The 14,460-nt window shown below is 54.6% G+C and overlaps 3 protein-coding genes across 10 annotated transcripts; 2 read left to right on the top strand and 1 right to left on the bottom strand.

The window, feature by feature from the left end:
• Positions 1-670: 670 nt before the first annotated feature.
• Positions 671-3,341, top strand: Aspdh (aspartate dehydrogenase domain containing). Of its 3 annotated transcripts, XM_041659858.1 has the most exons (7): positions 679-1,213; positions 1,733-1,877; positions 2,041-2,125; positions 2,223-2,372; positions 2,446-2,666; positions 2,743-2,897; positions 3,193-3,336. In XM_041659858.1, exons 1-7 carry the CDS (start codon positions 1,138-1,140, stop codon positions 3,234-3,236), a joined length of 876 nt encoding a protein of 291 aa, XP_041515792.1. In that variant the 5' UTR covers positions 679-1,137; the 3' UTR covers positions 3,237-3,336. The 3 variants fall into 3 exon arrangements, with proteins under 3 accessions (XP_041515799.1, XP_041515783.1, XP_041515792.1); XM_041659865.1 differs by lacking the exon at positions 2,743-2,897 and having other exon boundaries at positions 671-1,213; positions 3,193-3,341; XM_041659849.1 differs by lacking the exon at positions 3,193-3,336 and having other exon boundaries at positions 675-1,213; positions 2,743-3,163.
• A 208-nt stretch (positions 3,342-3,549) lies between these two features.
• Josd2 (Josephin domain containing 2) lies at positions 3,550-7,016 on the top strand. 6 transcript variants are annotated; one of them, XM_041659906.1, is made up of 6 exons: positions 3,550-3,705; positions 3,850-3,958; positions 4,313-4,472; positions 5,783-5,908; positions 6,482-6,676; positions 6,782-7,016. In XM_041659906.1, the coding sequence occupies exons 3-6, from the start codon at positions 4,327-4,329 to the stop codon at positions 6,879-6,881; spliced, it is 567 nt and encodes a 188-aa protein (XP_041515840.1). In that variant the 5' UTR covers positions 3,550-3,705; positions 3,850-3,958; positions 4,313-4,326; the 3' UTR covers positions 6,882-7,016. The 6 variants fall into 6 exon arrangements, with proteins under 6 accessions (XP_041515840.1, XP_041515830.1, XP_041515850.1 ...); XM_041659916.1 differs by having other exon boundaries at positions 3,573-3,705; positions 3,901-3,958; XM_041659878.1 differs by having other exon boundaries at positions 3,589-3,737.
• Positions 7,017-11,783: 4,767 nt separating this feature from the next.
• Positions 11,784-14,245, bottom strand: LOC121463666 (cilia- and flagella-associated protein 251-like). Its single transcript, XM_041676039.1, is given in 6 exon segments — positions 11,784-11,837; positions 11,942-11,986; positions 12,299-12,409; positions 13,557-13,580; positions 14,048-14,068; positions 14,135-14,245. Coding segments are annotated over 6 exon segments (366 nt in total).
• Between the last annotated feature and the right edge of the window lie 215 nt (positions 14,246-14,460).

Raw genomic sequence — 14,460 nt, 5'->3', positions numbered from 1 at the left:
GAGCCACCATACAGCACACGGACACCTGGCCTGTGGGCACTGAAGGCCCCAGGGTGCACACCTTCACCAGAGATGGGAGAGCAGGAGCCCCCAACTCCTTTCACCCTGTGTGCCTGCCCCCTTCTCCTTGTCCCCACCTCTTCCCAATGATTCTACCACCACTGTATCTTGTCCTCTCCTCTACCCCACCCCAGCGCTAAGTGGCTTCTTTATCTGACAACCGTCAGGCATCTGGCCCTATCTCCCTGTCCAGCTCTGTGCTGATGAAGGCCGGGACAGGACTGTTGCGCATGCACTTTGGGTTCTCTCTCCATTTTCCTGCCTTCTCCGCAGCCATCTCGGCTAGGATCCTGGTTGCCATGACAACACTGCGGCTGTACCAGGTGGCAATGGGGGCAGGGAGCTGGCCTGCTGCAGCCTGCTATGTCCCATGCCAAGCCTGCCAGGCAGTGGCTGGACTCATCCTGGGAGCACTTAGGAACTCCCCCAGCTATGCAGACCCCTTCTTCATGGATGGGACATGGGGAGGGAAGGGGGAGGCAGAGGACCAGGAATACAAAGAGGCAGGAGACTGGAGGGGGGGGCAGATGAGTGGTGAACAGCACAGTTAAGGTGAGCTCAAGGGCAATCAGACACTGGGGTGGGGGCAGGACTCTGACCAGCCCTGAGGGCATGGAGGACCACAGGACACTCCAGCCAGACTTTTCCACTTGGGCCTTAGGTCAAAAAAGAGATCAAGAGATCTGCAAGGGGCCTGGTGGTTCCTGCCCCCAGTTCTTCCCCTATCCCAAGCAAAATGCAGTTTCCATGACAACCTGCTGGCCAGCCTGAGGAGGGGGGACTGAACATGAGGGATGAAGAGTGTGGGCTGCACAGGAGGCCGTGGAGTGGGTAGTGGGCACACAGGGCCACACAGGCCTAACTCCCAAGCCACCATGCCAGCCAGCACAGGAGAGTAGAAGGCTCACAGAGAAGCACCCCACCCCCACCATCCTGCTCCCTCCCTCTGGCTCCAGTGGAAAGGGTCAAGGGTCAAACTCCAAAGATCATTCACTGCCTCTGCCTGGTAGAGGCAGCCTAGCACTGAAGAATCTCCCACAGCAGGACATCACCATCACTGTCACCGTCACCGTCACCATGCTCAAGGCCAGAGCCACCAGGATGGTCCCTGGAGGCCCTCTGAGGGTGGGGGTGGTAGGTTATGGCCGCCTAGGTGAGTCAGAACTAGCCTGGGGCCTCCTTTTATGGCCCCATCCCTAAAGTCCAGAAACATCTCTGTTCCTACATCTTTCACTGCAATCTGCCAGCCCAGCCTGCCTTCTGCCCTGCCCGCTCACTGGGCGTTCCTCTCTCCAGTCCTGTCCATCGTGTGTGTGTGTGTGTGTGTGTGTGTGTGTGTGTGTGTGTGTGTGAGACGGTATCTGCCTCTCTCTAGGTTCCTGTCTTCTCTTGGGTCTCTGAGGTATCTCTCTCTCCTATCTCTCCTCTTGATCTCATCTCTATATGCCTCTTTCTGGGTCTCTGTCTTGTCTCTGTGTGTCTCTCTAGGTCTCTGTCCCCCTTCCCTTTCTTTGGTTCTCTCTCTCAGGCTCTCTTTCTCTCTCTGGGATTCTGTCTGTCTCCCCACCCCATATCTGTCTTCCCTTCTCTCTCCCCATCCCTCTATCCAGCTCCCTGAGTGGGAGAGGAATCTCTACTTTCCTTGGATCTCTAGCCTTCTCCTTCTCCGCAGGACAATCCCTTGTGTCCCGCCTTCTGGCTCAGGGATCCGAACTGGGCCTAGAACTTGTTTTTGTATGGAACCGTGACCCTGGACGAATGGCAGGGAGCGTGCCCCCTGCCCTGCAGCTCCAAGACCTTACTGCTCTTGAGGAAAGGTCAGTGGCCCACAGCACAGTAGGAGCCTTCCCAAAGTTTCTATCTGCCTCCCATCTCTGCGGCTCAGAGCACATAAACTCCAACACACCCACCATCCCATTTTCCTCCAAACCCTGAGGAGACCTGATTCTTCTCCAAGGCCCTCCATGCCTCCTCTTCCAGGCACCCTGACCTTGTGGTAGAAGTGGCTCATCCAAATATAATCCACGAATCAGGGGTACAGATCCTGCGCCACGCTAACCTCCTGGTGAGCCTCCTCACGCCTCAGCAAGTCCTTTTCTGTGTCTGCTGTATCCTGCCCTACTGCAGTGTTCTGTCTTGGCCTTCCCTCTCTACCATCCAAGGTGGGGTCTCCCTCAGCTCTGGCTGACCAGACCACAGAGCAGCGGCTCATGGAGGCTTCAAACCACTGGGGTCACACTGTGTTTGTGGCCCGAGGAGCCCTGTGGGGGTCTGAAGACATTAGGAGATTGGATGAAGCTGGAGGCCTCCAGGTGAGAACCATCTTGGCTGCAACCGAGGGAACATGTAAGAGTCTCAGACTCCTGACCCTACCATTGCTTCCAGAGCCTTCGAGTCACCATGGCCACACATCCTGACGGCTTCCGGCTGGAGGGATCCCTGGCTGCAGCACACAGCAGTGGACCCCGCACAGTGCTCTACGAGGGTCCTGTGCGTGGACTCTGCCCCTTGGCCCCCCGAAACTCTAACACCATGGCAGCCGCTGCCCTGGCTGCCCCCAGTCTAGGCTTCGACGGTGTCATTGGGGTGCTTGTGGCTGACCTTAGGTGAGCAAAGGAAGTAGGTGGCCCAGCTGTGTCAGGCCAGATGGACTAACTGCCCTTCCTTCTCTGCCGGTCGCAGCCTCACAGACATGCACGTGGTGGACGTGGAGCTGAACGGCCCCCCAGGCCCCCCAGGCCACAGCTTCACCGTGCACACCCACAGGGAGAACCCAGCCCAGCCTGGAGCTGTCACCGGCTCTGCTACTGTCACAGCCTTCTGGCACAGCCTACTGGGTGCGGTCAGGCCCCTCCAAGGGTCCCCTGGCCTTTGTATTCTGCAGAACTAACATGTTGGTGTCCCACCCGTTTTCTGTCTTTGCCCACCGTTAGTTTTCACCCCCAGGCTTTCTGGGTCTCTCCCCAGCTCAACTTCTCTGAGTCTCAGAGACTCTTGTCTCTCCACTCACACCTCACGCCTCTTTCTGGGTATCCTCTTTGGGTTATACCACACTACCATTTCCAAAGCCCACGGTCGCCATGGCCGCCTGGGTGTCTGTGTCGTCATTCTAGTCTTTCATTCTCCCCACAGGCTGCTGCCAGCTCCCCTCCAGACCTGGGATCCACCTCTGCTGACAAGTCTTCTCCCCCACTGCCCTTGCTGTCACCTCGACCACTATGTGTCTCAGTAAACATCAGAATTCTGCCCGCTGTTCTCTCTGGCCTCTTTGGTTCCTTTCCCCTAAATTACATCACTCAACACATCGTATATGACGGCATAGCTGCGAGTTCATGAACAAACACACACAAACCAACTTCCTGGAAGCTATCGCGAGAGCCATAGTTACTACATTTCCCAGAAACCTCTAGGCAGCAGTGGCTTTGGGGGCTACACGAAAACTGGCTGCGTTCTCCGACGGGAATTGTAGTTCCGCGCTGGAGCGCGTCCCCGGTGGACTTCCGGTCTGTGCGTCCGATTTAGGCGCCCTGTGGAGAACTTCGGGAATCGCAGTCCGGTGCGCACAGGTCTCCGGGAGCTGTAGTCCGTCCCGTCTGCCCAGTCAGCGTGGTACCACCCGACGGCTGCCCAGGGAATGCGAAAACGGTCGGTCCCAGGGAGCAAGAGAGGCTGACGGGGTGAGGGCCGGGAGAGTCCCATACGGAGGCGGGTGGGAACAGGCCTGGTTGCCAGGTGACAGGAAGGGGGAGCTCCTGTTGCTTAGTGACTGGGACAGGGCCTTGTTGCCAGGTGACGGGAGAGAGCACTGGTTATTGACGAGGGGAAGTCTTCCGTTGCCAGGCGACCAGAAGAGACCCTGTTACCCAGAGACGAGAAAGGAGGGGTCCTCCATTACTAGGTGATCAGAAAAATGGACCGGGTTACCAAGAGGGTGGGGTGTCCTCTGTTGCTTGGGAACCAAAAAGTATTGTTTCCTAGGGATAGAAGGGGCGATACTCCGTTGCTAGGTTACGGTGATTCGTACCTTTTTGCTTAGAGACATGTAGTGGGGATGGGTCTCTATTACCAAGTGAGTAGGAAAGATTCTTTTCCCCCTAGGACTGGGGCATGAAGATGCCTCTAGTTCTGGAGACATGTTGGGTAGCAGGGTCAGGGACCTCGTGTGCTCCCAAGCTGGCCCCAGTGCCCATCTCAGTGGCCGTTGATCCAGCTCCTGGGTCCCTAACACCTTCTCCTTGTTCCACCCCTGCAGGAGCCGAGGAGGGTATGTCTCAGGCCCCGGAAGCGCGGCCGAGCCCACCCTCAGTGTACCACGAACGGCAGCGACTAGAGCTGTGCGCCGTCCACGCTCTCAACAACGTCCTCCAACAGCGGCTTTTTAGCCAGGAGGCTGCAGACGAGATCTGCAAGAGGTGACAACCACAGGTCCTGGCCCTGGAAAAGCAGGACTGAGAGGCAGGAGAGCCTGCTTGGGGCACTAGCAGGGCCAGGGCTCAGATCCCAGAGCTGTTGCCTGCTCCTCCACCTGCCGCTTCCCACAGCCTGCCCCCAGCTGTCTGTGTTTCTCCTCCTGTCCATCCTATACACAGCCCCTCCTCTGCTTCTGTCCCTCTGTGGGTCCCCCGCACTCCTAGAGAATAGCCCAGACCCTTCAGCCTGAACCCCAAGACTTTGGGTGCTCTAGCCCTTGCCTTCCTCTCTGCAGCTTCATCCTTCATGGCTCTCTTTGGCCCCAAATGGCCCCGCTGTGGTGTCTCTGAACTTTTACACAGGCTGCTCCCCCGTTACCACACGGTATTCTCTTTCTTAGTCACCTAGGTGCCCCTCAGAATTTCTACCATCACTTTAAGAAACTCTCTTCCTATTCCCACTTATACACCTCACGGTCCTTCTGCGGACACACAGACACCCCAGCCTGCTACACATGCCCACATGCAGAGGCAGCCCTTCTGTCTTCTCACTGCCGCTCACCCAGCATCCTAAACTGTAGATTTGTGTTAGAAGACACCCATCTGTAGATTACTCTGTAAGACCCTGCTCTCCCCTGCAGCCAACTCTTTGATGCCGAGGGCCTGCTGAACAGCTAGAGCTGAGGCAGATGTGATGAAGAGAGGGGCTGGGGATACAGTTCTTCCATGTCACTGCTCTCCAGAACAACATGGCACATCTGGAAAGAGCTAGAGGGGAGGCTTGGGCACAAGGGACAGCTGGGGATAGGTAGCTGGCCATGCAAGCCCACTTGGGCACCCTGAGAGCCGTGAACGAGCAGAGAAGTGCATTACCAAATGAAAGGCGCACTGGTCAGATCTGGTGACAGGAACGGCATTGTCATTCGGGGGCTCTGATGACTCCTCTCCCAGAAGAAAGGACATCTGAAGCCAGTCTGGAAAGAGGCCATGATGAGAAGGGTGGATGGGAGGGCAGGGACTTTGTCATGAGAGGTGGGAGGAGGAGAGGGGCAAGGCAGCCCAAGGCTCCTGGAGGTGGGCTCTGGGGAGACTAGACACTTGGAAGCCTTCTGAGTGAAAAAAGACAAAAGATCTATCCAGGCTGAGAGTACAGGTATTAGGGATGAGAGGGAAAACAGGACTTGGGGTCCGATAAATTGTGCAGGGCTTGAAGAGAGAAGAGTCAGCGGTCAGGTTCTGGGTTTCTGCTGTGTGGGAAGGTGGAGGCCTTTCCAGAATTTCCAACTTTGGCTCTGCTCCCCCTTCCCCCCCAGGCTAGCCCCAGACTCCCGGCTGAACCCCCATCGCAGCCTCCTGGGCACCGGCAACTATGATGTCAACGTGATCATGGCTGCCCTGCAGGGCCTGGGCCTGGCCGCTGTGTGGTGGGACAGGAGGAGGTAGGGCCTATACTGTGGGCTGCACTGGCCCTGCGTGTGGGGGATGAAGCAGGGGGTGGCTTAATAGTAGATGGGGGAGGTTCTTTCCAGGGGAAAACTGGTGGCTGTGGCAGACGGGACTAACTGAATGACGGGCTAAACCGATAAACTTGGTGCCAGTCAAAAGGGTGGTGTGAGGTCCACATGAGGGGCTCGTGGCTGAGGTGGGGAAAGACGGAAATTAGGTTACAAATAGTGAGACCAGCCTGTTGACCCGAGGCAAACCCAATGGAAGCCGCCCTGGGCTGTGCATGGAGACCCTGACTCAAAGGGGCAAACAACAAACAGTTGAGGGCTGGGGCTTCACTGACAGAGGCTTACCCAGCATGTACGAGGCTGGGGTTCCATCCCCAGCACCCCATGAACTGCTGTAGTGGGCACACCTGGGATGCCGAGACCCTGTCTAAACAAGACCAAGGCTGGGCTCGGCAGGTAGGAAGTAACGGGTGGGTGGGTGGATGGGTGGCCATTCTGGGAGAGGAAGCAGGATCCAAGGGCCTCTGGGGCTCCATGCTGTGTCCCTCCCCTCCCCAGACCACTGTGCCAGCTGGCCCTCCCCAAAGTGCTAGGCCTGATCCTGAACCTGCCCTCTCCTGTGTCACTGGGGCTGCTGTCCCTGCCTCTGCGCCGCCGGCACTGGGTGGCCCTGCGCCAGGTGAATGGCATCTACTATAACCTGGACTCCAAGCTTCGGGCACCTGAAGCCCTGGGGAACGAGGATGGTGTCAGGTGAGCGGTGAAGGAAGTGGCCGGTTGAGACCAGTGCTGGAACTCCCCCGCAAGGAGATGGGCCTGCCTGCACTGTCCAGATCTGTCTCCCCTGTCTCCCTTCAGGGCCTTCCTGGCAGCTGCCCTGGCCCAGGGCCTGTGCGAGGTGCTACTGGTGGTGACCAAGGAGGTGGAGGAGGCCGGCTGCTGGCTGAACACAAGCTGACCCAGTGCCTGTGACCAGCTGCCTGCTACCACGGTCCTGAGTGTCCAGTGCCTAGGAGGGGCCTGTACCCTGACCAAAGTCCCCACTCCCCCCACCATTGCTGCTGCCTCAATAAATCTGCTTTTTTGTTATCTATGCTTGAGCTACAGGGGATTGCTCTCGTCACAGTGCCCAGAGGGAGACAGAAACCAAAAACCAACATGTCGCCTCCCAAAATCAGTAGGGAGACATATGATGGAGTAGGGATCACTCCTCTTTAAGGTTTAGAACATCGGTGAGGAAGTAGTTCCCAAAGATGACCCTGGACCCTGACTTCCCAGGTGGCGGGGGAGGGAGAGGACGCTGGGCATTAGATAGGACTGGTTATAACCAGCCTCTATCAAGAACAACTGGACTTGAAGGGTGACCGAGTGAAGTCACATGGCCCTAAAAAGCAGGAGGTCAGCCCAGTGGAGCCCATTTAGAATTTCTGACCCCCTCCCCCCACAGGGGGAGCCAGCATGAAGCTGTGACTAGGGCTTGGGGAAGGGGGCTCCTCACTGCAACCTCAGGAAAGTGCCACGGCAGCTGCCATTTTCCCACAGTGTGCTGGGCGGCCTGAAAAGGTCTGGTTGGCTCAGCCCTGAAGGAGGTGGGGGACAGACTGAAGCAGAAGAGGGGTGTCTCCATCGCAGTCACCCAAGCCGACCTTCTCAAGAGGCCGCCACACTTGGAGGGCCCCAGATGGCCCAGAGTGCCGCGGCCTGCTGTGGGCACCAGTTATTTGGGGAGGTGTTGACAGACAGGCCTATCTGGGACAGAGGGGAAGAGGGCTGGAGCCAGCAGGAGGGCCCAGATAGGAGCACCCAGAAAAAGCAGTGGAGGTGATGGCATGAGCCCCGGGGGTGGGGGGGGGGTGGGGGAGGGCAGGACCTGGCCCTGAGCCCTGGGGCGTGCAGGAAACAAAGGGGGAGATTGTCCTCCACTGATGGGACAGGGACCTAGGATATTGATTACTGGTGAGGAAGGGCCCACACTGGGGTATGACAGCCATTCTTGGTAATGAATTCATCTGGGGATGAAGGCCACATCCTGGCACCATGCTAGTAAAAGGCAGAGGCTCAAGCTGCTGCTATCTGGTCCCCAAGATTTCTGAGGTCAAAGGACAGGTTGTAAAGTAAAAACCAAGGCAGCATGTGAAAGACACATACTGGGTTGCTGGAGTACCCCACCCTGGAGCCCAGCACCCTTGGCCCCTGGCCTCTGTCATCTCCAACCTCCTATCCCCTCCCTGGGTCTCCTCTCTGTCTGTCCTTCTCCATGTGTCCAAGTTAACATTTCCACCCCCCCATGTGTGTGTGTGTGTGCATGCGTGTGTGTGCTCCCTTTCCCCATTTTTGAGACACTTGCCATGATCCTCCTGTCTCAGCCACCAAGTGCTGGAATTAAAAGTGTGTGCCAGCACACCGCACTTCCCCATCTCTTTCCATGGCTCTGAAGTCTCTCTGGATCTCTGGGCCTCTTAACCTTCTCTCTGCCTCTATCTCCCTCTTTCCTGTCCACCCCCACCCCCGCCCCACCTGTCGCCTGTCCAGTCCCGGTTAGGGGACAGCTGCCAGGACTCCCTGGGTGTTTCTATTCTCGGCCTGAGTGGTGCAGCCTGTGACATCCCAGGTGCCCCCTCAGCTGTGACCAAATAAGGTATTAAATGAGGAGCCTGTGGAGGAAAAGGATGCAGGCCTGCACACCGATTCAATGCCTCCTGTTTGCCCTTAGTGCTGACTTGGTGCCCCACTGACACCCCACTTCTGAGGAGAGCACCCTTGGCCCTAACATGCCTCATCAGGCCTGTTCTGAAGCTAGTGGTTCCCTGATACCCATGGACATGGGGTTCCATGCTGACCTCCAGGGGCCTGAGGAACAGGCTATAGAAAGGGGAGGGTTGGTACTCCAGCTGCCCGTACAGCTGCTCCTGGCTGTGCTGACAGCTGAGGCTCAATTTAGCTGCAAGGCCAGGATCTGGCCAGATAAGGTGTGGATAAGGACAGGACACGCCCCTATGGTGCCCCTTAAATTGCAGGGCTTGGGCTGGGGTTGGGGGCGCAGACACCAAGGCCAGGTGAGAGGGTCCTGCTGCCGTGGTGGCCCACAAGGCACCCGGTGTCTCTCCACCTGTCCGCTTGCCTCTCCTGACTCTGTTCCTTCTACCTTCCACAGCCTCCATCCTCTCTCTCCTTCTGTGCCTCTCTCCGCCTGTTTCTTCATCTCTGCCCCCCAACATTTCATCTGTCTCTGTCTCTGTTTTTCTCTGCCTCCATTTCTGTATCTGATTTCCCTGTGTTCTCCTTGTGCCTGTGTTTCTCCATCTGTCTCTCTGATTTTCTCTCCTTTCATCTCTGCCTCTCAGCCCAATATTCCATCTTTCACATTTCCTCAATGTGTCTGTTTCTCTCTTGACCTGATTCCCTTCTCTATCTCTTCCCATAACTGTCTCTGTCTCTCAGCTTTCCCTTTCTCTGCCTCTCTCCATCTCTCCGTCTCTCTGCCCCTCTCTAATTCTCTGTCTCTCTGCCTCCATTTCTGTATCTGACTTTCCCTGTGTTCTTCTGCCTGTGTTTCTCCGTCTCTCTGCCTCTCTCTCTCCGTCTCTCTGCCTCTCTCCATCTCTCCGTCTCCCTGCCTCTCTCTCTCCGTCTCTCTGCCTCTCTCCATCTCTCTGCCTCTCTCTCCGTCTCTCTGCCTCTCTCCATCTCTCCGTCTCCCTGCCTCTCTCTCTCCGTCTCCCTGCCTCTCTCCATCTCTCTCCGTCTGTCTCTCTCCATCTCTCCGTCTCTGTCTCTCTCCATCTCTCCGTCTCTCTGCCTCTCTCCATCTCTCCATCTCTCTGCCTCTCTCCATCTCTCCGTCTCTCTGTCTCTCTCCATCTCTCCGTCTCTCTGTCTCTCTCCATCTCTCCGTCTCTCTGTCTCTCTCCATCTCTCCGTCTCTCTGTCTCTCCCCATCTCTCCGTCTCTCTGCCTCTCCCCATCTCTCTGTCTCTCTGCCTCTCTCTAATTCTCCATCTCTGTCTCTGCCTACTTGTTCCCCAAGCCCTTCCTTCCCATCTTCTATTTTCAGGTCTCTTCCCCCCTCTCCACTGGGGCCGAAGCCCTGTGTTCTCTCCTGAATAAAGCTGGCTCTGTCCTGGCTCCCCCTTCTCTGCCTCCGTCTGTCCTTCCCCTTCTGCCCCCACCCACGCCCAGCCCAGATCCTGAGTGAGGATCACAGTACCGGCAGTAGGGTCATCCCTCCTGCCCACACAACAGGAGAGAAGGGTGGAGAGCAGGGACTCAAGACCAGAGAGGCAGGGAGGATGGTCAGCACAGATGGGGGACAGTGGGTCATGGGACGCAGAGGCCAGGCAGCACCCCACACCCAGCAGACCGGTCTCCCCTCCCCCTCAGACCAGGCTGTGCCAGCGCCAGGACAATGCACCCTTGTCTCCTGTCCTGACAGCTGGGGGTTCCTGCCTCCAGCTCCTTCAGAGAAGTCAGCGGCTTTCAGCTCCGCCCTGGGCGGGGGAGTGGCCCTGAGGACCAGGCTTGTGGGGGCAGCGGCTGTCTCCAGCCTCCTGTCTCTGCCTGAGCTCCAGAGTCCTTCTGGTCACCCTGGTGTTTGTTCACCCTTTCCACCCTCTGCTGTCCCCTCCACTGTCTCCTTTCTCACCATCCAGTTTGCCTGGCCCCTCCCCACTAGGAATCTTGTGAGCTCCTGCTGGGTATGAGGCCCCAGACTCTGGTCTCCCTCCCTCCCACCCTTTGTTGTCTCTCGTCGGCCTCCTCCATTTCTGCGTTCCTGGGAGAAGGAATGAACACACTTTGAAACCCTATTGTCACTAGCCCTCTCTTATCTCGGCACTCTCCCCTCCCCCACCCCCTCCTCTCTGTTTTCTCTACTGTTCAAGACAAAGAATACATTTATTGAATACTACTATATCCTTCTCTCCTGTCCTTCACTCCCCACTGACAACGGTGTCTGCCAGCCTCTGCTTCCTGCTTCTCTCCGCCTGGGGAATGCAGACATTTACTGGGCACCAGCAGTGTGCTAAGCTTTTAATAAACACTTCCTTCCTTTTCCCTTCCTCTCGCCTGTCATTTGCTGCCTGCTGACTCCCCTATTCCGGGAAAGGGCGCTAATTGAGCACGTGTGACAAGCCGTCCACACCTATGGCTCTCTTGGCTCTCTCTCCTCTGCAGAGAAAGCTGCAACTACTCCAGGCAGAGGGGTGGGGTGCCCTTTGAGAGTACAGCTAGGGTAGAAGGGGCCAGCATGCTTCAGGTGCTAAGGCAGGGACCAGCACTCACGTTCAGGAACAAATGAGGAAACTAAGGCTGTTGGAAAGAGGGTGCGCCCCCTACAGCTGGCCTGGGTCCCTGCCCAATGTGATTCTCATTCTGTCTCTATCATGGTCACATACCATCTTCCTTTGACCTCTTGCCATCTTTGCCCACATGGTATGGCTGCACACACAATACAGTACCTGAGGCTGGGGTTCTCCTGTCTCACCCAACTCTGGCACTGAAGCCTCCTCCCAGGCCAGCCATCTGTTTCTTTCTCTCCTCCCCTTCCTCCATGCCTTCCTTCTCTTTCTCCTTCTTTTCCTCCTCCAACTTCTTCCTCTCTTCTCCGTCTCCAGCTTTCTTCTTCCTCTCCATTTCTTCTCCACCTGTACCTCCATCTCCTTTCCTTCCTCCTCCTCTTCCATATCCTCTGCCGCCTTTTCTCCTCCATTTCCTCCTTCCCCTGTCCTGTCTTTCTCCATATTCTTCTGCTTCTCCTTTTTCTCCTACATCTTCTCTTCCTGCATCTCTCCTCCATCTCATCTCTCTCTCCCTCCATTTTCTCATGCCCCTTCCTTTCTACTTCCCTGATGCTTCTCCTACTCTACCCCTTCTCCTCCTTTTTCTCCTTTATCTCTTCTTCCTCTGCCTCCAGCACCTACTCCTTCATCTACCTTCCTCCTACTCCTCTTCTTGCTCCAGTCTTCTGATGTTCCTCACCCCTTTGTCTCCCCCTCCTCTTCCTGCTATTCCATCTTTCACTTCCTCCTTCTCCACTTCTTCTGTCTCTTCCTCTATCTTCTCCTCCTCTTCCTCTTTCCCTTTTTGTTTGTTGTTGTTGTTTTTCGAGACAGGGTTTCTCTGTGGTTTTGGAGCCTGTCCTAGAACTAGCTCTTGTAGACCAGGCTGGTCTCGAACTCACAGAGATCTGCCTGCCTCTGCCTCCCGAGTGCTGGGATTAAAGGTGTGCGCCACCACCACCTTTTATCTCCTCCTCATCTTCCCTGATTCCTTCTCCATTTCCTTCTTCTATTCATCCCAATCTTCCATATCCTCTTCTTCCATCTCTTCCACTATCTCTTCTTCCTTCTCCATCTCCTCCTCTTCCTAGTCTTCCACCTGTATCTCTTCTGATGCCTCCCTTATTCCTCTCCCTCCTCCATCTCCTCCTCTCTGCTTCCTCACTTTATCCTCCTCTTCCTACAGCTACTCCTCATTTTTCCTTTTCTCCTACATATTTTCTTATCTATCTCATCTTCTCCTTCACCACCTCCTCATCTTCACCTACTCCCTTCTTCTTTTTCCTCATCCTCATCTCTCTCTCTGCTCCTATTACATCTCTTAATCCTCTGCTTCCCATTCTCCCACCCCTCTTCCCTTACTCCCTCTTCCATATTCTCCTCTTCCTCCATCATTTCTTTTGTTTCCTCTTCCCTCTCTTCCTTCTCTTATTCCAATACCTCCTCCTCTTCCTTTTTTCCTCCTCTGCTTCCTTTTTCCACCTCATTTCCCTATATCTGCTATTTCTCTTCTTCCTATTTCCCCCTCATCTCTTTATATTCCTCCATTTTCTCCTCCTCTATTCCTCTACTTCTTCTTCCTCTGTCTTTTTCTTTTTCTTCTTTATCCTTTCCTCCTCCATATTCCCCTCTTCCTTCTCTGCTTCTAATCCTTTCTCTTCAACTCTTTCTCTTTATCATCTATTATTTCCTCCCAATCCTTCCTTTCTCTTCTTCCATCCTCTCCTCTCCCTATTCTTACTCTTTGTCTGCCTTCTATTCTTTCTGTTTCTACTCCTCTGTTTCCTTCTCTTCCTCCTTCTCCATGTCCTCTTCTTCTATCCTTTCCCTTTCCTGTCTTCTTGTGTCATCTCTTCTTACTCTTCTCTCATTTCCTCCTTCTACCTCCTTTCTTTTTCTAATTCTCTCCTTGCCCTGACCCCCTTTCTCTTTTATTTCTTCCTCAACATTCTTTCGCCTTCCTCCTTCTCTTCCATCTCCTCCCCCTCTTCCTGCCCCTCATCTTCCTCCATTTTATAATCCTTGTTCTTCTCTTCCTTCATCTCTTCCTTCTCCGTCCGTCCCTCTATCACTTTCTCTTCTTTCTCCCATCTCCTCCCTTTCCCTTTTCTATCTCTTCCTCCTCTCCCTTTTCCTCTTCTCCTTCTGCTCCATCTCCTCTCTAGTTCCATGTCCTCCTCTTCTTCCTCTCCTGTTCCTCTTTCTTTCCCTCATTTCTTCCTCCTTCTCCTTCCTATATCTTCCTGCTCCTCTTCTATCTCCCTCATCTTCCTCATTCTTCTCCATCTCATCCCTTTCCTCCTACTTCCTTCTTCTTCATCTTTTCTTCCTCCTCCCTTTTGTCCATTTCCTTTTTCCTCCTCTTTCTCTATCTTCTCTTCCTCCCTTTCACTACCGTCATCTACTCCTCTTCCTGTTTATCTTCCTCTTCTATCCCTTCCTCCATTTTCTCTTCTAGCACCTTATCCTCTTTATCTCCTCCTCCTTGTCTTCCTCCGTCTCTATGTCCTCCTCTTCCTTCTCTCTCCTGTCTCCTTTCTCCTCTATCTTCCCCCTTACCATTGTCCTATTTCTTCATCTCCTCCTCTTTCATCTCTTCCTTCTCATCCTTCATATCTTTATCTCCTGCTCTTCCTTCTCCTACATCTCTTCTTCCTATCCACCTCTTCCTCCTCCGAAGTCTCCTACCTATACTCATCTCCTTTTCCTCTCTCTCCTCCTTTTACATTTCTTTATTTCTCCATCTCCTCTACTTTCTTCTCCTCCATTTCTTTTCTCCTATCTTTCTCAATTTCCATCTCCTATCTCTTCCTCCTCCTCCATTACCTACTCCTCTCACTTCTCTTGCTTCCTTCTCTATCTTTTCTTTCTCCGGCTCCTTCTCCATCTTCATCTCTGCCATTTCCTTCTCCTCCTCCATTTCCACTTCCTCTACCCCCTCCTCATGACTCCCTTTCTTCCCCATCTCCATCCCTTCCTTCTCCACCTCTTCTTCTTCCACTTTCTGTACTCTGTCCTCTATCTTTACTGTTTCTTCCTCTTCCATGTCTTTTTTAAAATATTTATTTATTTATTATGTATACAATATTCTGTCTGTGTGTATGCCTGCAGGCCAGGAGAGGACACCAGACCTTATTACAGATGGTTGTGAGCCACCATGTGGTTGCTGGGGATTGAACTCAGGACCTTTGGAAGAGCAGGCAATGCTCTTAACTGCTGAGCCATCTCTCCAGCCCCCTCTTCCATGTCCTTTTAACTTCA

Source organism: Microtus oregoni, unplaced genomic scaffold (genome assembly GCF_018167655.1).
Source record: "Microtus oregoni isolate MIOR12 unplaced genomic scaffold, Mior012 000000F_ref0000247, whole genome shotgun sequence".
Taxonomy (NCBI): Eukaryota; Metazoa; Chordata; class Mammalia; order Rodentia; family Cricetidae; genus Microtus; species Microtus oregoni.
Note: the sequence above shows the minus strand (reverse complement) of the source record. Positions and strands in the feature narration are given on the sequence as shown.

Bases quoted from the DNA above. Each gene is read 5' to 3' on its own strand.
- Aspdh (XM_041659849.1), top strand. From the start codon at position 1,138: ATGCTCAAGGCCAGAGCCACCAGGATGGTCCCTGGAGGCCCTCTGAGG. The intron at 2,126-2,222 runs GTGAGCCTCCTC...CTACCATCCAAG, and splicing joins TGCGCCACGCTAACCTCCTG to GTGGGGTCTCCCTCAGCTCT. The intron at 2,667-2,742 runs GTGAGCAAAGGA...TGCCGGTCGCAG, and splicing joins GTGCTTGTGGCTGACCTTAG to CCTCACAGACATGCACGTGG.
- Josd2 (XM_041659906.1), top strand. From the start codon at position 4,327: ATGTCTCAGGCCCCGGAAGCGCGGCCGAGCCCACCCTCAGTGTACCAC. The intron at 5,909-6,481 runs GTAGGGCCTATA...TCCCCTCCCCAG, and splicing joins GTGTGGTGGGACAGGAGGAG to ACCACTGTGCCAGCTGGCCC. The intron at 6,677-6,781 runs GTGAGCGGTGAA...GTCTCCCTTCAG, and splicing joins GGGAACGAGGATGGTGTCAG to GGCCTTCCTGGCAGCTGCCC.